Source organism: Coturnix japonica, chromosome 1 (assembly GCF_054131305.1).
Source record: "Coturnix japonica strain WE chromosome 1, WE-NBRP24, whole genome shotgun sequence".
Lineage (NCBI taxonomy): Eukaryota > Metazoa > Chordata > Aves > Galliformes > Phasianidae > Coturnix > Coturnix japonica.
Genome location: NC_140663.1, coordinates 77,594,847 through 77,617,992, shown reverse-complemented (window position 1 = coordinate 77,617,992; position 23,146 = coordinate 77,594,847). Strand labels below are relative to the sequence as shown.

General features: G+C 42.7%; 1 protein-coding gene across 1 annotated transcript; it reads right to left on the bottom strand.

The window, feature by feature from the left end:
- Positions 1-2,057: 2,057 nt before the first annotated feature.
- On the bottom strand, positions 2,058-20,392 carry TMEM45A (transmembrane protein 45A). The gene is made up of 6 exons (XM_015876943.3): positions 20,119-20,392; positions 10,913-11,122; positions 9,442-9,654; positions 8,802-8,986; positions 6,523-6,668; positions 2,058-5,771 (listed from the first exon to the last, which is right to left on the bottom strand). The coding sequence occupies exons 2-6, from the start codon at positions 11,100-11,102 to the stop codon at positions 5,678-5,680; spliced, it is 828 nt and encodes a 275-aa protein (XP_015732429.2). The 5' UTR covers positions 11,103-11,122; positions 20,119-20,392; the 3' UTR covers positions 2,058-5,677.
- Positions 20,393-23,146: the final 2,754 nt, after the last annotated feature.

The following is a 23,146-nucleotide window of genomic DNA, read 5'->3' as shown; positions in this document are numbered from 1 at the left end:
ATAATTATTTCAAACATTTTTCACCCCGCAAAATATCTCACTTATCAAGATACTCTATCTCAAGTATTCTTGTTGCTTGGAGCAGGCACCCAGCTATGCTTGTAGGAACAAGGCCAGAGCCCACTTGCTGTGTGTGTCAGGCCTATAGCCATGCTGGTGGACCACTCCTCCCACCCATCACAGCACCCCAGTGCACATCAACATAGCCTCTGGTCCCCAAACCAGACCTGTCCATGGTCCCAGGACACTGTCTGGCATTGTTCTACCCTTGCTGGGCAGGGTGTTAGCACCAGAGGCCTGTCGGGGCCACTACAAGAGTGTTAATAGCGGGGAAGCCAAGGTTCCAAGGGGGAGGCTGGAGAGGGAGAAGAGGTCTTTCCCATGAGTGGTAACAGAGATGGAAACGCTGACTTTGTTAGGGCTGGCCAACAACAGGCCTTGGTGCTTAATTTCAGGAGTGTAAATGGCACCTCCACACTATGTAATTGGGACAGGAGGTGAAGCAGGGACTACTCAGCAGCTGCTGCTACCTCTGCCCAGGCTGGTAGCTGCAGCTACTGCAAAGGGCCTGTGCCCATCTGACAGGGAGTGAGGCCCTGGCACACATGGTGCAACCACCAACAGCTAAATAAGAGGGCTATAGAATCATAAAATGTTTTGAATTGGAAGAGACTATTAGTGGTCATTAGTACAACTCCCCTGCAAGGAGCAGGGACACCTACAGCTGGAGCAGGTTGCTCAGAGCCCTGTCCAGACTGGACTTGAGTGTCTTCAGTGATGGGGCATCTATCACTTCTCAAACTGAAAGAAAACCGTGTTCCTTGCAAGTCTGTATGTGACACAGCTGTGGGAAGACAGAACTGTTCTTGAGTGACTAGATGTGTTTCTTCTGCTTCTCTCCATTTCCTCTGAGACTTAATTGAAGCCAGATGTTTCTTATTTCCTTTCTATTTTTTTTGTTTTCAAGCCCAAATAAAGTGCAGTGCCAGCAGTAAACACCACCTTTGACATTTTTTCACGTGTCAACTACATCTGGTTGAATCATGGTTACAAACAAGTAAAACTCCAGCAAAGCAGTGCTGGATTTCATTCATCCTGTCATTCACTTGTGGAGCAGGAGCTCAGTATCATTGCTTTTGGGGCTTGTACCTTAAAAACCTACACTGGAAGTAGACTGGAACACCATATGCCATAAATGCAGCTTGCCCATCCCTTTAGTCCTTGAGCTAGGAGTGATTTCTAGCTGCTCAATTGCTAAAGAATATCACATGGATCTTCTTTAGGAATGCAGCCTGTTTCACTTTTTTTCTTTCTCCCTTTTTGAGATGGAACAATCTGCAGTCATAACCATTTCATTTCATGCCCTTGCAGTGATGCTGACCCCTTGGCTAACATCCATTGCAGAATTTCTTATTAAAATGCAGTAGCCCTTACACAAGTACTTTTATTTCTGAATAAAACCCCAAACCATGATGTTCTAATTATGCTTTTTCAACTATTTTTAAAGTAATTTTTTATTCTAAGTGTATTCAGTGTCTTATAGAAATCCATGAACTGCAACAATTTCACACCAAGTTGCTAGAAATTACTGTTCCGAAAATCATTTAAAGACTAGTTATGCCATGTTTGACAAATATTAGGCTTTTTTCCCATATATTTGACCTATAACAGATTTTAAAGGCAAGTGCCCAGCAGTTTTCCAGTCATCCACCTCCCTTTTAATGGATGTGAAGTTGTTGTGCAGCCCTTGAGAGTCCTCGAAATTCAGTCTTTATTCCACTATTGCACATGCTACGGGTCTTTTTGAATAAATAACTATAATGTTTTCTTCCATTAACTTCTGTACTAGCCCTAACCCAGCTGCCATAGACCACCAAAGCCGAACCATATAGAACATTAAAGTACCAGATTTACCAAAGCTTTTTGTTACCTCGGTATGTAGGATGAAATCCTCTGCACTGCGAAATTTACTCTACGTGTGCTGTCAGAGTAACGTGTCTATCCATCCTATCCTGCCTCAAAATGATTACTTGTCCCCTGGAAACATGACAGACATCTTAGATGAATAAACTGATTTTATTTAAATAAAATTACAGGCATATCTTGTCTATTATACACTACCATATCGTTTTTAAAAGGCACCAATATTTAACAATAATTTAAATTCTCTTGAGAGCAGCTACCTTTTCTGAGTGGTGTTTGCAAACTTGTCACACTTGCCTCCACTCATTCAATTCCAGCAAAATCAGATGCTAGTGAAATGCCAACAGTTGTATGCTTTCCACCATACAGGCACCCTCCCGTTGTTGGACATCTGTTTTAAATAATACTTGAAAAGACTGAGTCAGATGTTCTGCGTAATGAAAACCCACTCCTGAAATGTTTCTGTCCTTTGTGATACATTATGCATAGAATCCCACCATAACACTCTACATATTAAAAAAAAATAACAATAATCCAAGAGACTGCTCTTTCCTTAAGACTTCAGGACCTGTTTTACTTGCATTTCTTCAAGTCTGGTAATACAATGCCGCCTTCTCTTACAGAAAGAGAGGTTTCAGAGGCAGTGCATCCTGCAGTTCTTGTTAATAGCACTCACCTCCACTTCAGGCTTCTTTAGAGTCACCTTTGCTAAGCAAAGCAGCACCACAACCAGCAGGTATGTCTTGTGGTCTCTAATCATTTACAGGGAATTCACCACAGGGGAACATGAGGAGATCCAGGAGATACTTCAGCAGGCTGAGTTCTGCTAAGGCTCTCTCACAAGAAAACAAACAGACAGAAAAACACTGCTGAAATAACATCCGGACATGGATAGGGACAGAGCTGAACTCATGAGGCTGAGGTGGTCCCATGAGAAAAAGTGGCAGCTGGTGGCTCTTCTGGTCATTAAGTCCAAGTACCGGTACTTTCTGCTTCTGAAAAAGCAGTATTTTGCTAAGCAACTGCCATATTCCCAGCACACTCAAGTGACTGAATCCCATGAGGGCCTGTCACTTGGCCAACTGATGCTGGCTCATTGAGATAGACTTTTGTAACATTCCCCTGGTTCTTTTCAATAAGTAACCATCTTCTCCATTTCCCAGCACTTCAGAAGTTTTACACCCCAGCCATGTAGTGCAATGAGTGAGTACTGGGTTACAACTGGGTGGAGTGATACACTGCATTTGGCTTAGGTACCCCAATGCTATTAACAGATGAGCTCCTCAGAACTGATCCTTCTCCTTACACCCACAGAAAATTTGATTTTAATGGAACTGCAGTAATCAAATTCAAGTCTTAGATTTTCAGAGGAAATTAAATATCCATCCCTTCAGAGATTACAGTAAAACTGCCACCAAAGTGAGAGCTGCAAAAATGCCATACTGATATCTACTCTACAATGATGTCCTGAGACACACTTTGTTAAAGCTTGCCAAAATTTCTGAGGCACTTCAGAGAAAGATAGTAAAGAGGAGCAAACAATAAGAAAAATGGTGATATCAGACCACCTATTCGCAGTTTCCCAGTTTACATTTGTAAACACAGAAATGTCTGGGAGCCGGCTAGTTTTACATCCTGATGTAGATTCAAATAGGTAATCTGACACTACTTTCAAGAGTCATAACACTTGGTAAAGAAAGAGCTAAAATGATTTAGAAAAGGACCAACTGAACTCTTCCTAAGAAGGCACGTCAAAAGTCAGCCATGTCAACTTTCCTGCTTAGGTTTTCACTTTAGTTTAGAGATACAGCACCTTACTATTTGTACAGTATTAACCAGGCTTGCTGAGAAAAGCACCAAAGAAACTTGCACTGCTTCTGTCAATGAGAAGAAAAGTTCTTTCTGAAGATCTCCTTCAAAATAAATGACCCCGCTTATTTTAGAAAGGCACTGGTAAGCCTGATGTTCTAAACTTCAGCATTAACACCAAATGCATCTAAGGAAAACACTCTTTGGAAGAGAGGAGACAAAAGGGAAAATCCTATAAATGAAGTAAAATAGCTTTAGAAAAAGCCTTTAGTGCTATTTTTTTTCTGATCCCCTTGAGCTAAAAACTATGTTTTCCTCATCTTTTTAAGCAATCAGCTTACCACAATTAGTAATTTTATGTTACTCATTCTTCTGGTGAAACTGGAAACTGGAGAGGCCTGACTCTGTAACTCTTTCTTCCAGAGCCTGGTTCTGCATTCCCTCAGGAGAATATGGAAATAGCAGAAGAAACACTTCTGCAGCACCAAACCCAGTATTATTTGAACAGAACTCCTGCATCAGCAACTAGAAAATAGTATTTTTAGGTGGAATGTTCTAAATGCTAGAAGCTATTTTCCAGAATAACCACCTCACTACAGCTGACTGTGCATCATCAGCCATGACCGTCAGCACATCTCCTGTCATCAGACCCCTGGAAAACTGAGCATATGCTGCCCTGCTGCTGAAGCCAGGTTTAGTAAGATACCGGGAGAGAAAGAGCCAGGCTGCAGGAGTTAGCCCCACGGGGGCAGTGTGCTTAAACACTCACTTTTCTGCTGCCTTCTGCCACGTATCAGTTATTTTGCTATTGCAACTGCTGAGGTTGGAGTACATCCCAAGTGAGACTGAGTGCTGGAGAGGGCACCCAGGGCCTGGCTGCTGCTTTTCCAGTGGGAAAAAAAAAAAAAAAAAAAAAAAAAGGATTTTTTAATTATTATTATTATACAGTGCAGTGGCCAGCTGGGCACAGAACCTCTGCCCCTGCACTGATCACTGTTTTGCATTGTATAGACTGCTCAGCATTTGTGGGAAGAGGTGCAAATCCACCTCATCCACCTCTCACAGTTCAGTATCACCTAGTCCTAATCCAGCTGCTGTGTATAGATGTATGTCTGCCCCCAAGCCTTGTTGAAACTGCACCAAATCCCACCTAAGGGAAGGAAACAGACTGGGGAAAGGAGCTGCCTTTTCAGCTAGGGGCTGACACAAGACGACTTTACTGGAAAAGAAGGTTCTCTGTGTGCTGGGGAGAAACAGAGTCAATTCACTGCCTTCCAAAGCCAAATGATAGCAAAGAGGCACAACTATCTAGGCAAAGGAAGGAACTGTGGTGGTTTTCATTTACTGTACACCCCCATGGTCCTCCTACAGAACTTTAGGAGTGAAACACACAGCACACTGTTGAAGGAAATGCTGTGAGTAGTTCTTTCCGTTTAACATAAAGCCACAAGCAAAGATGTGAATTTGTTATAAAAGACAGCTGTAAGGCTGTGATTTTGTATGTTGTTCTACTCTCTTCCAGGTCTGCAGATTTGTTTATGCGCTGTGCTGTTTGCAGTTCAACAAACGCACATATTTGGACACCCTAATTGTGGAAACAAAGCCATTCGTTCAGCAGCAGATGGAAAACATTTTGCTTAGCTTTTAATGAGTCTAACACACAGGCTTGGTAATGCCACCTCGCTCAAGTTTGAGCATGTCTAATATTAGTCTGTTTTTCACTGAGGCATGTGATAAGCAAGGTACTAGTGGCACCAACACGAATCAATACCAAGCTTACCCTCCACAAATAAAGAACTAACTGTGGAGATGTAGACAGTCCTTAGGTTATGATATTTCCATTGCAAGCTGTAGTAAAGAGCAAATAAGACGGTAAACAATTCAAGAAATGAGGTATCAGTTAGCCTAATGGTAGAGCGGGCAAACTAGTTGAGCCATATTCATACTAAATTTCATCTTCTGACTCCTGATCTCGTTCGGATGTTTTCAGTAATCCCATTTCCATGGATTGAGATTGCTTTGTCTTTGACCGAACTGCCCTGGAGAAAAAAAAAGAAAGGTTTGTCATAACTATTAGGAATCAGACAGCGACTCAACGACAAACATGGCCACTTTTAGAAGGTAAAAAACTATTCAACTCTTGTGGCCACTTTTAGAAGGTAAAAAACTATTCAACTCTTGCATCTAACCAGGGCTTTCAGATGATGATTTATGAAGACCTGTAACAGGCCAGTGCTGAAGACACTGTGAAGAGGATCAGGATCATCTTTACAGCAAAGTTTACACAGCAGTCATAATTCTGTCATGGTTAGCACTGTGAAGCAAGGAAAAGGGCTGTCTTTAGAAATCAGATGATGAAACCAGCTAGTTAAAAAAAATCAGGTCAAGTCAAAGGAAAGTAGTAGCAGTGAAACCTGTCCAATAATCCTCAAGTCATTAAGCGTGTTGTTAAATCCAGTTGGGATTAGTAAGGACAACCACTGAAAAGAGGCAAAAAGGTCTCCCCAACTTCTAACTCACTGCAAGTTATGCAGTTACAGATGTGGAAGACTATCAATGCTAGAAGCATTATTCTATCCAAACTGTATTTGATTAATGTTTTTCTCCTTTCTACTGAAGCAACTAGTCATGTTTTCCTCACTGATTAGCTATAGCTAATTTTATTTTACCTTCCAAGACAATTAATTACTTTGTGGAAACTGTTTGATTTGCCGAATAAGTCTTCCAAAAATAAAGCTCCTGGTAAACAAACAGGTCTCCATAGTTATAGACAGTTGTCAGTTAACTTACCAGCTGACAATTGTGTAGTTCACTGCAAGTATAAGAAAAGCAAAAGCATAATGCCAGCAGTAGCACATGGTCAGGAACATCATATTGGTATGATCCATTTGATTCCACTCCGGGCTCCCATTTGGAGGATAAAGAACAAAGCCAATCTGCAACAAAATAAAAGATACTTAGCAGACATCATGTGATGCGTATGCTGTGCCGTATCATATATTATGCTATCCATCATACAGCAGACATTCCATTTGCTTATAGTGCTGATTATTACAAACAGATTTGTAGTCACACTCAGATGGGATGGATAATTTCGCAGAGCTTTGTGCAGAAATGCCTTTGAAGACACAGAGCCAGTTTCAGAATCCCTCTGTTCTTGTTCAGAGAGTGACTGAGTGGTCCAACAAGGCTAAGAACAACCAGAACCACTTGTAGTAGGGAAAGGGGCTGATTCTCAGCCACATGTTTTACAAACTGCAAACTCATCACTGCAAAAAACCCTCACAGCCACTCACATGTATTCACTTCTTCTCAACATTGTCCAGGAATGTGTTAAACAATTCAGAAGATGAATAATAAATCAATAAAGGCAAGCCCTAGATCTGCTTCCATCCAGGAAAATCATCAGGTTTTGAAATAAAGTAAAAATGCAGCTTTCTTACCCAAGGCTACAAACTTGTGAGAAATATATAGCTGATTTGCTTAGTCAGAGCTGGGGAAGACCAAATTCATATCCTTCTATAAGCTAGAATATTAGTAACCCCGTGGCTGGTGAGGAGTCAGACCCGACCAGCGCCACTCCTCTCTGTACTGTATGACACTCTTCAAAGCTCAGCCATTTAGTTGAGGATTTGGGAGCTGGGAAAAGGGGGAAAGGAAGAAGGAGGGGAGGAGAACATTTTGCATTTACACGCTGAGAATTCAATGAATGAAGGTGTTGATGATGCAGAAAGAAAGCTCCTTTACCTTCTACAGATTTGTCATGCTGCAGCCAGTATGTGGTTTTTAGTCACACATACAGTTCAAGTCTAGTGTGGGTGTGAAAAAAAAAGTGCACTTCAATCTCTTGTATTTTTAGTTCTTCAGCCTTTTCTTTGAAACAAAAAACACATTGTCTCTGGAGCTGATGAAATAACTTGTTTTAAAGTTTGACTAGATAGACAACAAAGAATAAAAAAGTGGAACCTATTCCTCTTTTCTAAAGCTTCTTAAATCAGTGAAGAAATGTTTACAAAAAAGAAAATAAAACAATGAGTGCCGCAGCATCGGGCTCTTGGGTTCACTTATAGAAAAATACTACCGTTTAGGAGGTCTGTCTTCCTGCCAAAGCAAGTATTTAAATGTTTGATTTGCTGCTGACTGTCCAGTTCTCCTAAGGAACAGCAAACATTTTTATTCATCGTGTCTGGCCAGCATATAAAAATGAGAAGGCAGTCTAGACATGCCGGAAAGAAAAATCACTGTAGTGACCTCAGTTCTCCACTATAAGATCAAACACATGGAGTTACCAGCACTCCTGTTGCTGTTATAAGTTTGTAGCAGTTTATGAGATTCTCTCTAACAGCAAAGGGATGCTATGAAATATCCATTAATTCTACAGAATCCCACATAAGCCAACACTTGGCAGCTACATTCTGAGTCCTTTCTGGACAAGTCCAAAATGCACTTAGACTGAGATGTATGTAAACGTACTTAGGCCTAGACTGTTACCTCCCCTGCTCACGTGCTGGAACATTGAAGAAGTTAAACTGTACAGTACCCAATTAATGGGAATTGGGAGTTTAAATACCTTTTGAATGTAGGTTACCACTGCTGAAATGTTTTCAGAATGTAGAAAGAGGCAACCTGCCTCAGTGCATGAAAAATCATTTGTGCCTTCATTCTTCTTAATGGCCGGGCAATGGAGCTGATTGCCTCCCCTTTACCATTCTCCCCTGGGCACTGACCCCCTGTTCCCACAGCAGCAAACATTGCAGGGTTGTAAAATAGCTGCCATTTGGCTTGCAGATTTGGATAGGATGTTACAGAGATCAGAGGGGATGCTTAATGATTATAGCAAGGAAGAGCTCAACAAAACCACATTGGTTTTTGTACTGATTCAGACAACAGAAGTGGCCTATTGTCTGTAAAACACCTCTTTAAAGGAACATTAACGATGTGCTGTTTTCTATGAGTCCTTTGAGGTTTGTATTTAAAAGGCATGTTATATCAGCTTTCAAACACCTGCGAAGGGGTAAATGACTAATGTTGATGAAGGAAGACATTCCCAAGGCAAAACAGTGACCCACCTGCCAGAACCAACTGCCTTGTAAGATGCAGAGGCTTGTACGGAGCATCTCGAGTACAATACTGCCACGGAAGAAAACTTCCAGAAATATGCATATAGCACCTCCGAAGATAGCATACAGTAATAACTGATGAACGTGAATATCCAGCATGGCTCTCCCATGAAGGTGGTAACAAAAAAGGAACCCTGGAATAAATTAAGTGAGCAGTTTAAATAAGAAGTGTAACAAGAGGGATATCACGTGCTCACAGAACTGAGTATGTCTGTACTGTAGTTCCAGCTGTGCAGGTAGAAGCACGCATGTTGGCAGCATACCCTCTTGGTACATAGACTGAAGCAAATGCCTGAGCTACTGAGCACTTAATTAAAACATTCTCACAACATTCATGTTACTATCTTAGCAGCTTAGGAAAGCAAAGGTGAACCTGTGTATCGCAGGTCCATGCTCTTTGGCTACAGCGTGGACAAATCCTTAGCAGGAATGCTTGTTTTTTTTTTGAAGGTTTCAGAGTGTCTAATGCTCATCTCTCATAGAGCTCATTCTCTAAGGTTGATTTGAGAATCCTAGTCAAAGGGCTTATGTCTGTGTGCCAGTTTCACAGGCACCTCTGCAGTGAAAGGCAAAGTGGGAAGGTGAGTACCTTCAATAAAAACTGCTAAGGAAAGCATCATCCTGTCCATGGCCACCGGCAATGCATTAGTCCCATGAGCCACAATGTCAACCAAGCCTGAAATGCCGTAAAAGAGATACATGGTGGCATGCTGCCAGTTCATCAAGTGATCCCAGTGCTTTTCCTCGTAATTATACAACTTCAGGTGAGGTCCATCCGGAACAAACTGCTCAGCCACCATTCCTGCATGTGAAATGAGAAATATTACTATTTGTCCCAGTGCTTAGGATAGAGACTGATGAGAAAGCTTTTACAAACAATGGAGGCAGCAATATACACCAATACAGCAACACAATGTCAGACATCTGAGTCCAGTTTCCAGAAGTCTACTCCATGTCATTACTTTGTTTTGCTCTCTTCTTCCCAGTTCAATCATTCCCAGTAGTTTCTAAGCTATAGTGCAAATTCAGATGGAGGCACAGAGGCCTCAAAGACATTAATATTCTATACATTTTGAGGAAAAAAAGGCAGTGGATGGAATAGAGGCGAAGTAAATTTATTTGCTGAGGGAAAGACCACAGAGCAAGCTCAAGCATATATTAAGCATCAGACAGTCCAGAAAGGAGAAAGCCAGAGGAAGCCAGGCTTGAACTCCACTCCTGATGGGATTATGTTCATCCTGCAGTTCCCACTAGTGAAAATGGACGTGGCCATTATGTGCTTTTTCTTCTTCTCCTTTTTATTTTTAAACAATTGCTACTGAGTAAAAAATTCAGCTGTCTTTCCCAGTGTTTCAAAGATGGGTTTAACACATGCTGAAGTTCTCAAAAGAAAGACTTCCCATTTCAGTCTCCTGCAATATGCAGGATGGCAGAGTTCAAACTCTTAGTTCAAGGGAGATCTTTATGATAGAACCATAAAAGGAAATCCTTCCGCTGTGCAGTGCTATTAAAGGTCCCATGAGGACATATACAGAGTTTATAATGCTACTCCATCATTTTCCCTACCTTGGTGTCTTGTTATCTTGCTAACTGAACAGTGTTCTAGAAAAGGGAAAGCTGCTTTAGAACACTTTATATCGTCAATTAAGTTTGTGAAGGGTTTGGCATACATCATGCTTTTCAGCCATTACAGCTATATGTGTTGTTTAATACAGCATGTGCCAGCCTCCCTCTCTGTAAGGAGATATATTACAAAACTAATGCAGACTTTTTCACCTTTCTCTTGAATTTTCCTAACACAGAAGCAGCAGTTTTCATTCCTTCCGCTGCTTTAAGTGTTCATCCTTGCCAAACTTTCTCATCCACATTTTTTACTGGAATTGAAATTACTACAAGTTAAGCTGATAGCTTTTCTTTCCACTGGATTTGTGTTTTAGTTGCCTGTCTTCCTCTAGACACTGACTGGGGCATTTGTAGGAAAGATGCCCTTACCCACACCTCAAAGTGAACATTATTATTCAGGTTTTGATAACTTTTTAAAAGCATATTATCCAACTTACCAATCAGAGCAAAGACGGCCTTGATGATGCCCTCAACAAATTCCAGGCGCTGAAATCCTGCCCTGGAGCCCAGGTAGCAAGCGCTCTTGTTCTTTCGACAGACATACTTCAGGGGATATTTCACTGACCACCACAGGCCAAAAAGAAGGAAAAAGCTTCCAGGAAGTGCGTGGCCTTTGAAATTGCCCATGGTTTTCTACTGTGCAATACCTGAGGGTATAAAAAAGAAAGAAACAGACATTATTGGAATTGTAGGAGAATTCTGTGGGTTATCATTTTAACTGATCTTTCTGCTTCGATCAAAAGAGTGTAACTGAAATAAGCACTCACACGATCCAGCCAGTCTCCTAAGTTTTGCAGCTTTGCAGATCAGGAGTAAGTGACCCAGCTGCAAGGGTGCTGACCTGAAGTGCATTGTATTGAAGAATATTCAAAATTTGGCTCCTTCACCTTCACAGCGTTATTATGTTTCTCTGTTCCACAGATCAAGATAATACCTGACAGAGGGGAAAATGTACTGTGTACAGATCTTATGGGCAACCACTTACTAATACGTTATTTTGTATTTCAATCCAAATGCCTTGTGAGGATTTGCAAACATCAAAACATTCTCAGTGTTTGATAGGTGAATTATGTACCATCAGCTCGCCATGTTTTGCCCCATCAAGTACACTGAGCTGAATGATAAGGTTATGCTTCACCAGTGTTTAATAGCAGCATTGTTAAAAGAACCTAATAATTGGGGCCATCATCCCAACTCCCAGGAGAGTTAACTTGGCTCCAGCAGCTTCTGCATGAAAATTACAGCTCTAAGATCAGACAGCATTTTTTCTTTAAGCTTTTATAAGCCAAGTTGCTGTGCATCATGACTCAAAGGCACACAAAATCTCTGAGTAGACAACGTGTAATCAAGTATAACCACTTAAAGAGAATTAGCAAAATGCACTTTCTGTTATTATTGTTGCTTCCTTAAAAATCTCACCATCGCACTACACTGGAGCCATCTGGGCATTAACAAAATACAGAGGCTTTGTTTTTTTTTTCTTTTCAGTAAGTATTTCCTATGGTCAGTTCTGCATAAGTTTTAAACTGTGGCTTGCGGGCCACAGAGTGCTTGCAGATGGTTCACGTAATGCTGCCTAGTCACGTAGTGTGAACCCACTCCTATTTCTGGAGGCTACATTCCACTTAAAGCATTATTTTTCTATTTGTTATTTTTAGGAAGGGAAAACTTTTCCACATACACAGGTCATACAGTTGCCATAAAACTAATGTGTGGTTGCAGGAAGAGAAGTGACCTATACAGCCACGAAGGAGAAGGGAAAAAAACAACGTGAGTATGCCACTCTCTGCTCACTGAGAAGAAAAGTGATGGCCATGGAAACATCCATTCCCACTCACAAAATGATGACTTGGGCTCTAAACCCCCCAGTGCTCAGCACCGATGATAAACCAGCTGCTGGGTTTTTTATTTGCTTGTTTTATTGGGATGCCTGCAGGAGGGGACAGCTCTGTTGCTCTATTTTGTTCTTCTAAAACCAGCTGGCCCAAATGGCACTGATGTCTTTTCAGACAGGTTAGATTTTTTCCTTATTTGAATTAATGTGAGAAGAGAGGCGAATGAAGTGGCTTTTCCCCACAATATGTCTGCTCTCAATGAACACCCTTCATTAAAAAGGTTTGTTCATTAGATATTTCATTATTCATCACAGGTGTGTATCATTCAAAAAATGTATTCTGCGCCACTCATCAAAGCGAGATACTGCATTACAAAGCTAAATGAAATCTATGGAAATCCAACCTCCGGAAGATCACAGCTGCAGTAAGGTTCAAAGAAATAACCATGCATTAGTGTCATTTGTAGTGCACAGTATATGAAATGTCAAAGGTAAATCTCAGTCTGTAGACTGTGTTAGTAAATAACCTGAGTCATTTAGAGCTCTAATACTGCAAGGTTTTCTGCCATAAATCTGGGTTATCCATCAAGATATTCTGTTCAAAACTATTCAAAACAAGGAAAGGAAGAAAATAGGGAAATATATATTTTTATATCCAAAAAAAACAAAACAGAACCAGAAAAAGAATGATTACTGTATGCAATACAATTGATTATTACTAGTTTAAGGGAGTGAACCCTCCAGTCTGAGTTCATTTGGAGACATGGGGACTTTTTTGTATAGTTTATTCAGAAAGATGCACATCAGTTCTGTCAGCTGCACACTGTGGGCTTTCTATAATGCCAAGGGCACTGTGAGGACCCACAGAACCTGGCAGGATGAGAAGCATACGGCCATGGCAGGCTGCTGCCTTCCCCGCTGTGGGGAGCAGAGGGAATTCAGCAACTCTCTGTGCAGCCCATCCCAGTAATCAGTCTGAGACTTTATTTTCACACAGTCTTATCCGATAAGCTAACAGATAAACCACAGGAGAGCTGATGTTGTGGGGCGTGCACATCCCAGAACTTCTTCCATCCTTATTGTTGCCAGGGCCAGAGTTGCTGGCATAGTCCCCTCTTTCTAAGAGCTACAGCCACAGTTTCATCTGCCAACCCTTCTATAGAGCTCAGCACCGGCCAGGGATGCAAGCAGAGAAAATGCCAAGGCTGTTCTTGTCCTGGCTGCATCAAAGGAGAGTTGGCCAGCAGGTTGAGGGAGGGGATTGTCTACCTCTGTTCTGCCCTTGTGAGGCCCCATCTGGAGTACTGTGTCCAGGCCTGGGGCCCCCAGCACAAGAAAGACATGGAGCTCTTGGAGTGGGTCCAAAGGAGGGCCACAAATATGATCAAAGGGCTGGAGCACCTCTCCTATGAGGAAAGGGTAAGGGAATTGGTCTTGCTCAGCTTGGAGGAGATAAGGCTCTGAGGAGACCTCACTTCAGCCTGCCAATATTTGAAGTGAGCTTATAATAAGCAGGAGGGGGACCAACTGTTTACAGAGTCTAATAGGGATTAGGATAAGGGAAAATGGCTTTAAACTAAAAGAATGGAAATTTAGGTTAGATGCTAGAAAGAAATTCTTTACTCAGAGGGTGGTGAGGCACAGGCTGCCCAGAGAGGTTGTGGATACCCCATCTTTGGAGGCATTCAAGGCTGGGTTGGGTGGGGCAGCCCGAGCTGGTAGGTGGCAGCCCTGCCCACTGCACAGGGTTGGAGCTTGATGATCTTTAAGATTCCCTTGATTTTATGATTCTATGAGTCTCACCCAGGACCCAGTGGTACTGTGGTGTCAGGAGAAGAGGATGGAAAGATAACTAGTCACAAGGATGGCAATAGGTAGTTACTGTCTAGGTAGTTTCCAAATACTGAGCACTAGGCAACGTTTCTGCAGCTGATTGGAATAAGTAATGAGAATAATTTACAGCTACTTGTGACTGTGAGACACATATTTTTCCTTGCACATGTGAGCTCAAAGTATCAGTTTTCTTGCAGTAATCTCAGAAAGTTTTGCATGATTTAAGCCTTTCCAGAAATTACATGCTGGGTGGTATTGCAGAAGTATTTTTACACTCAAGCTTTGCCAAGCAAATACAGGTTAACAGTGGCAGCCCACAGATTCCGCTTGTAACTATAAAAGCTTTGTGTACCCTGGGTATTCATTCCCCAGCTCAGGCTGCACCTTTCTCCCTGAGGTCAGAAGGGAATGTGGGGATCAAGAGGGAAGGGAGGGAATGATCAAGCCAAGCATGCAAGAAATGGTATGCATTTTCCTGGGTATTGAAAGCTGCCTTTCTAGCCTGAAAATCATCTCACTTATGCTAGTAGAGAAATGAAAGGAAGGTGAGAAACAGACCTTATAAAAAAAAGATTCAAACATCCTCTGACTTTTTTTGAGAGGAAAGCTTCATAACTTTTACCGGTTTCAGTCAAGATCTCTTGAGGACGCAATGTGGGGACTGAAGCATAACATGGAAGCTGTATGGAAAAGTAAGCAGCATCACCTAGCTCCTGCTGCTCAGTCACTTGCTAGAGAAGTAGACAGATGTGCTTTTCTTCCCTTCTCCATTTCAAAATCCAGAGCCTGGGGCAGGATAGCCTAAGATGGACGAGGCTGCACGCACCCACTCAGTCAGAACCAGCAGCACAGCACACAGCTTCCCTGCCTGCACATTCTTCTGTCACATCAGCATGCCCTGTAATTTCCTGTGTTTATCAGGCCCTGGAGGATGTTGAAGAGGACAGTCAACCAGAAACAATTTTTTTTCCCCCAAATGACAGGAGTTACGAGTCCACAAACTCACTCTTCTGCAATGCTGCAGAACTGTGTGATAATAGAAGTTAAAACAGAATATGAAATGTTAGCAAAGTTACTGCAATGGTGAAAATAAAGCGTTAATTTTCTGCCACAGATTAGGAAATAGACATTGTAGCATTTAAAATATTTGAAACAGTGTTTATTCATCCACAGTGCCCACGGTAATCAATCATTACGTCAGTATAAATAATGCACACTGATAAGAGGAGGAAGTAACACATTGCTAGATGCTTTATAGTCAATGCACAACTCATGATCCCACATCTTCCAGTGAAAACTGAAATCCAGCACATTCCAATGCATCTGAGGTGAACAAAATCCCAGACAAATTTACTTGAAAGCAAAGATGCATTCACAATGCAAGTGCCTTTTACCCTGAAACCATTAAAAAATAAAGGAACATCACAAAGGGTCATGCTGACCTGGAAGTATCTGTAATTATTTTGTTTGCTATTTACAATACTAATTTCATCTCAAAAATAAAAGTGTTTCAACAGCTACAACCCCAAGTTCCCAGAGACTTCTTGAGACATTTCAAAAAAACAACCCTACAACCTTGATAGATTTGGTTTAAGGAGGTGGAAGATAAAGAATTTTAGGTCAAAAGAAGTGTTATGAGTAAGGTATCTCTGAAATCCACAAGAGAATTTACACCTTGCTTGAATTATCAGGCCAACAATAAGACAGGGATGAAAAACAAAAGTCCCAAAGCTTTAATGATCAGAAGTCCATATACTGGCCTAAGACTGGAGGAACTCTAAGCTAGCATCTCTCACAGGGCTGGGCTGGGCCCACAATTGAAACTACTGTGTTTCTTTTAGTAACTCCTGTTCCAGAGCAGCTTCTTCATTTGTCCCTCTCAGCCTGAGTGCTCCATGCTGTGTTTTTTCACTTCTCGTGACCCTCCATTTTTTGGCTTTCTTTTTCTTCCTCTGCATGTCTGCTCACTCCGTTTCTGCTCCCATACTCAAGCAGTTCATCTCAGGGGTTACCCGGGGACAATAAACATGCTGTAACTATCTTACCATTGGCTCTCCACATCAGAGCAGCTACTTCTCTGGGGATATGAAACTTTTAGAAGTTTCCAAGACTTCCAATCTGATCACACATAGTCCATTATTTCCTATCACTGCTTGCAGTTAAGTGTAAAACAGCACAAGTAGATACTTCCCTGCCTTCCCCTCCCTCAACTCTGCTCCAATGCACAGATCCTCCTGGGGCATCAGACTCAAACCATGCTAAAGAGATTGCTCCTGGGTTCCATGAATAAAAGACATCCCACCAACATCTGCCTCTGATGTGGGCCAACATCATAAAGTAGGAGGCTTACAAATATACGTACTGCCAAAAGTGATGACATGGATAAAGCACTACTGAAGCGAGGAATATCTTTCTCTGGTAAGAGAATGCTTATAAAAGTCCAGTAGAAAGACACTGTCAAGCTTTTGAGTTGAATGCCTGATTCCATTTGAAAATTTGTGGATAATATAGTTATGCTGACTAAAATGGAATTGCAAATATACCAAAAAAGGGATGACTTTTTCAGCACTCTTGAAACCTATTCTTAAGTCCCTTTATGACAACAGAAGGCACATCTGCACATTATTTGCTGTCCATGGGGCTGTGTTCATCCAGTATACCAAACATACCAACGTAACATTATTTGCCACCACTTGGGTCAGCACTGCATGACCTGATGTCCCATTTTCAGCCCAGACAGTGCCAGTCGCACAGTGCTGTGTGTTTGTTGTGAGCAATGAATACATGCCCAGGGCCAGGCCAGGCCATTCAGTGAGGCAAAGTCACCACCATGATGTGGGGCTGGGAGCAGCTGCAGAGTGGGATGGGCCAGGCCACATGAGGCCCATGGGCTGCTGGTTGGACATGCCTGCTATAACTCCTGGCTTCTTGTAGTTCCAGGTGTGTTTACCTACATTCTTGCTGCTTCCTGCTAGATGTGCTAGAAAAATATCAGGAGATCAAAAGTTTGTTGGATCAGCTGGAGATTTAGAACTGAAAGCCCAGCTCTGGAGAGGAAATGTAATAAGGCAAGATTTGGTTTATATTAGCATTCCTTCTATGGAACTGCTCTTAAAGCATCTTAACAATAGAAAACTGATCAAAATGTAGGTTTTGAGTGTTCCAAGAAGGTATTTTCCACCTGCAAGTATGCCAGGTCTGAAAGAAAAGAAAGTGAGGAATTCTTTGGAGAAGGACAGATTTTCAGGTATCAAAGACAGGGCTCAGTATGAGTTATTATCCTTTAGTTACAGGGGTTGTGGCAAGCAGTTACTGGAGGAAAAAGGTATTAAGGTAGCACTTCATTCTGCAGTACTAGTTGCTAGGGTGACCAAGGCCTTTGAATGAGAAAGCAGAAGTATATTACTAAGAATACTCTGTTTTAAAGAATGACCAAACATGAACAAGTGTCAGGTGTTGCAAATGCTGGTAAGCTTTCACTTGAAGGACAGTACCAAGCTGACAAAAATGGGATGGAGATGACGTCAATACATGCAAGAGTACTAACAAGTTGTTGACAGTGTGCGCAGGTGAGACTCAGTTTTCATACCAAAACCCCACAGCCCAGCTCAGCCAGGCTCTGCAGTGCTCATCATAGCTCCTGACTGGGCACCAAGCAGATGGCGCCTCCAAGAGCAGAGCTCCTCCTGTACCCTGTGAGGGAGGAGACTGGAGCACAGCAGCATGTGTGTTCTGTGTGCTGGCTTCTCATGGAAACTGCTGACTCCTGTGAGACACAGCCTCTTTTTCCTGAATGTATGATTTCTGAAGGTATTTCATTACGCGATTCCTCACCCCCAGCCATCCTGCCTGCCTGTGGTGTATGGGCCCCTGCATGAGCCCCCAAGTGCTTCAGCAGGAAAAGGCAAACAAAGTGATTTCAAATATGTGTTCAAATCTCAAGGATTTGGACTCTGTAACCAATGATAGAGCACAGAGCTTACAGAGTTGTGTTGTGATATGAAGGGAAAAAAAAAAGACTAAAAGCTTTCTTGTGAGTAATTCTTATAAAGCAAGCAACAGAACTGAAGGTGGGATTTGCATCAAGAGCTTTGCCTTGGCAGACTTGCCTTTGTACCTGGAAGTTTTTTCTCTGTAAGCCATGGAGAGATGTACTGTCTGTCACAAGGGCAAACTAATGCACTGCCTCTACCCACTACTGCTTGGGAGAAACAGGCTTTCAACAGCAGAAGGGTGGATGCAAAATAAAAACACTAATGAACGAGTGCTGGCAAGGTAGTCAATATAATATCTCTCCAAAGTATCCCAGCTAGAAAAATTAAAACGCCCCACAGAAACAGGTACGGGTCGTCATTACAAGATCACTTTCATTCGATGGATGTGAATCAGCCAGAGCTAATGCAACATCATCAGGGAATGTGATGAGTACTCCATAATGCAAAGCTACAGCAGCAGCAGCCCCTGCTGTCCCTCAGCTGGCAGTGGAAATGGTTCAAGCAGGGACACTGTTGCTGATCAGGAGCTTTGGGATCCCAACAGACCTGCAACTCATCTAAAACCACTGGTATTTCAGATTCTACACTCTTAGAAATGGCCCAAGTGTCATCAGTCATGCAAAGAGGTTTTAAGAATTTTGCTAATAGAGCACTAAAATGTTAGAGCAGGTCCTAGTTCAGGCATAGCTGGATGAGAAGGGACTTAGGGCACCTTCTTGTCATCCAAGGCACAACACTGTGCCAGCACTCAAGGTCTGGCTCATGCTGCACAGTAAGAAAGGAATGCGACATTGTTGTGCTACTCTCTTCTAAAACACAGATATTTTAAAAAGCAGTGTTATTTACAGTGCCTGGTGTTAGGAGCTTGCCTGACTCATGTCAAATTAGAGAAGATCAAAGTGACCACCACTCCCCACCACTGTAGTGTGTGAGTGCATCCAGCTACACCTTGGAAGTAGAGCGTGAGCCAGCTGACAAGAGTTCTGGCAAAAGAAGAGCTGACCCAGGTTACCAAGAGAAGCTGTGGTGCCCCATCCCTGGAGGCAATCAAGGCCAGGCTGAATAGGGCAGCTGAGCTAGTGGGGGCAGCCCTGCTCATGGGAAGTGGGTGGGCTTTGAGGTCCCTTCCAACCCAACCATTCTGTGATTCAATTATTTCTGTCTTAAGCCTGAAAAGCACAAGTCTCAATTTTGTGCCACCACGCTGGCTTGTCTGCAGCACCGTAAGATGGTATTTCCAGGCAGATTCACTATGTGAGAGCAAACAGAGATTGGTTCAACCAAACACTGGCATAATTATTTACGCTGCCCCTTGAAATTCATCTGGCTTCTCTGCCCCTGTAGATATTTCTACCCATGCTCTTCACAGCTGAGATAAATCTGTTTGATTTACCCAACCATGTTTGTAAAGAGAAAGATACAGGAAACATCTGCATAAACAACACTGAAAAGTGGCAAAATAAACTTCTGAGCGAACTTTGGAAAGGTAACAGCCGTCATTGATGAGTTTTGATATCAAATTGATGCTGAATACCTTCCTTTTGCAAATGGCAAAGTACTTATGGTGATGTATGGAACAGCACAAGCTGTAACTCAAAGAGATCGACAAAAATAGCACTATAAGGCAAAGAAAACAAAGTTACACACACTGGAGAAATCACAAGTCTGAGCTACGTACGTGCATAGCAATCCTCAAAGAATCCGTTCGAAATAGGGGAAAAAGCACACTTTTTCAAGTAGTTCTACATTCAGTTCCTGAGCTCTGACATCTCCAAAAGCCATTTCCAAGAAGGACAACGCAACCCTTGGATACCCAGTCAGCATTAAGCGCTGTTGGGCGAGCGGAACGCGCTCCATCGCCGTAAAACCGAAACGAAACGCAACAGACGCAGAGGCTGGAAAAGTTTTCCCGAGCTTTGCTCCATTTCGAAAAGGAACCGAGAGGCTGCGAGAGCCGAAGAGCGGAGCACCGCTCCCTTACCTGCTCCGCCGGTTCCCCCGCTGCCCCTCGGCGCCGCCGCTGCCGGCCCGGGCTGCCCCGCGGGAGGGCGCCCTGCAGCTGCCCCTGGAGCCGGCGGCCGCGGGGGGCGGGCGGGCTCCTCCCCGCAGTCCTCGCCCAGCGCCAGGGGCTTCGAGGAAAGAGGGAAGGGGCGGCCCTGGAAGCGGCGGGCACGGGGCTGGGATAGGGACGGCCACTCCTCTCTCGTTTTCCTTCTTCCCTGGGGATCGTGGTTTTCTCCGCGGAAATAGTCACCCGTCGCTGTAGTCTCTGTAATTACACAGGAATGTATAGCAGAGCCCTAAATCCGAAAGAAGAATGTCCAAAAATACTGAAAGGGTGATGCCACAGCTTGTTTACAAATGTCTTGCCATCGTAAACGGTGTTGCTGACGATGATGGATCAATTACATCACTTAGATGCAGCTCTTGCACCGACAACTCAGTCCTCAAATCTTACAATCAGAAAAATCCTCCATTGAGATATTTGCCAGGAGGCTGTGACAAACGTGAGGGTGACGGAGCACTGGAACAGGCTGCCCAGGGAGGTGGTGGAGTCTCCTTCTCTGGAGATATTCCAGACCCAACTGGACGCCTTCCCGTGTGACATGGTGTAGGGAGCCTGCTTTGGCAGGGGGGTTGGACTCGATGATCTCTAGAGGTCCCTTCCAACCCCTATGATTCTGTGATTCTGTGATCCTGTGAAACGGGTCTGATGAGCCTTCCTGACCATCCCCACCCATGCCAGCATCAAGATCCTGTGATGGCAATATCTGTGGCACCTGGAATGGCCAAGCAAAAGTGTTCCCCCTGCAGCTGTTAGCCACAGCTGGGACTAAACCCTGAGGCTCTGACAAGTTCCCTGAATTTCTGCCATGCACCACGTGAAAGCTTTTTGCCTGGAGGAAATAATGGATGAAATTAACCCGTGTTAAGATTAAAGCAGATTAAGAGTACGTTCCTGTTTGATGCCAATCATAGAATGATTTGGCTTAGAAGGGACCTCAAAGATCATTTAGTTCCGATCCCCACCTCTCACCCCCATCCCCTTATTTGCACTTGATCTTCTCAACCAGCTCTACCCATGTTTGTCTCTTTAGTATCTAGTTACACTTTCACTCTCAGATAAATAGTACTACAGCAAATACCCTTCAGCATCTGGCAAGCAGATGTCTTTGCAAGTTGGGTGATGTCACCAGTACAGAGAAAGAGCCAATGAATATTTTCCAGGAGGACCACCTCTCTCCAAACAAAGCTGAAGAACCCACCTTCTTTGGCAGCTGCTCCTCTTTCCTGGTATGAGCAACTTCTCTTGCAATATGTTTTTATTATTTCTGACAGCAGAATGCATCTCACATAATGGCGTTAATTCCTATCTAATGGATACTCTTCTGTTGCAAAGGAGTTTCCAGTTGGACTGAACTAAATCAGCAAATGAAACTCATAATCACAATTCTCTCTTTGCCCTAGGTTTGATGTGTTTGTCTCAGAGGTGGAGAAAAATCACTTCCTGAGATTCCTCATTTCCATCCATTATTTAAATGACACAACAGTGATTCTAAGTAACAATTAGTATCTCCAGTACCAAAAACTCCAATTACAAAACTCTAACTGGAAGGAAGCCCTGCAGGGATTCTACTCGTCTACAAGGATGACTGCGATGTGCATCAAGGTAACCACGGAGAAGTAAGTGTGCAGTGCTGTTAGTGACTACAAAAGCAACAGAGCATTTGTCAGAGCTTTTTAGAAAAGACCAATCAACAAGAAATCAAGGATTGGGATGCTGAATCATTGTACCTGTTCCAAATGCATGACGCAAGCTTGGCACAACTGTACTCTCCTCCAGCTGACGGAATAAGAGCATCTACTCATTTCTGAAAGGGTTATGTCCCAAATGTTTGTTGGTAAAATGAGACAGGAACATTTGCCTTGCTCATAGTAGATTCTGAGGACCAATACAAGGGCAATCTCCTTAAGGAAAGCTCAAATATGTAAAAATGGAGTAAAGCAAGTGAAAAGGACTGGTTTGGTTCATACTCTTTTCCTGTCTGTTCAGAATTGTTTCTGCAATAAATCTGTAAAAGACAAACAAAATTACTAATAGATACAGTTTACTAGCTTGTACTAATAAGCTATTGAATCCATTCTACTTCTCTTCCTTTCCATCTGTCTATAAGCAAATGAACACTGCCTTCACATGCTTAACATTGTATTATAAGTTAGGTCTGTGCTATGAGAAAGCTATGAGAGATGACCACTCACTGCTTGAATAGTGTGTTTTTGATGCAATTTACATAGCTTTTGTTCTCTGGTAAAATGACTTCATAATCATAGAATCATAGAGTGGCCTGAATTGAAAAGGAGCACAGTGCTCATCTAGTTCCAACCCCCTTGCTATGTGCAGGGTTGCCAGCTACCAGACCAGGCTGCCCAGAGCCACATCCAGCCTGGCCTTGAATGCCTCCAGGGATGGGTCATCCCCTCCTTGGGCAACCTGTTCCAGTGTGTCACCACCCACTGTGTGAAAAACTTCCCCTTAATATCTAACCTAAATCTCCCATCTCACTTTAAAACCGTTCCCCCTTGTCCTATTACTATTCACCCTCTTAAACAGTTATACCCCCTCTTGTTTATACGCTCCCTTCAAATATTGGAAGGCCACAATGAGGCCTCCCCAGAGCCCAGTTCCTTCAATCTTTCTTCATAGGAGAGGTGCCATGATTCCTCTCCAACATGGTTAAGTTCTATTAACTTGGTAAGAAGAAGATATCAAATAAAAACAAATGAAAACTATGGCTTCTAAAATGGAAAAGCAAAATTCTTTGACCAACTCAACCCAGGTGCATCCTGTATGTCTGCCCATCTGACAAACTCATTATTTCCATATGCCTTTGTGTCCTCCTGTTTTTGACTGGAAAATTCCTTCATAATTGTGATCCCTCTTTTCTTTCTAGTTAAAAGAAAAAGCATCCACACAAAATTGTAAGAAACAAACTTCAAATAATCATCCA

Coding starts and splice junctions, on each gene's coding strand:
- TMEM45A (XM_015876943.3), bottom strand. CDS start 11,102: ATGGGCAATTTCAAAGGCCACGCACTTCCTGGAAGCTTTTTCCTTCTT. Junction 8,987..9,441: donor CTTAGCAGTTTTTATTGAAG/GTACTCACCTTC, acceptor AATTTATTCCAG/GGTTCCTTTTTTGTTACCAC. Junction 6,669..8,801: donor AAGGCAGTTGGTTCTGGCAG/GTGGGTCACTGT, acceptor ATTTTGTTGCAG/ATTGGCTTTGTTCTTTATCC.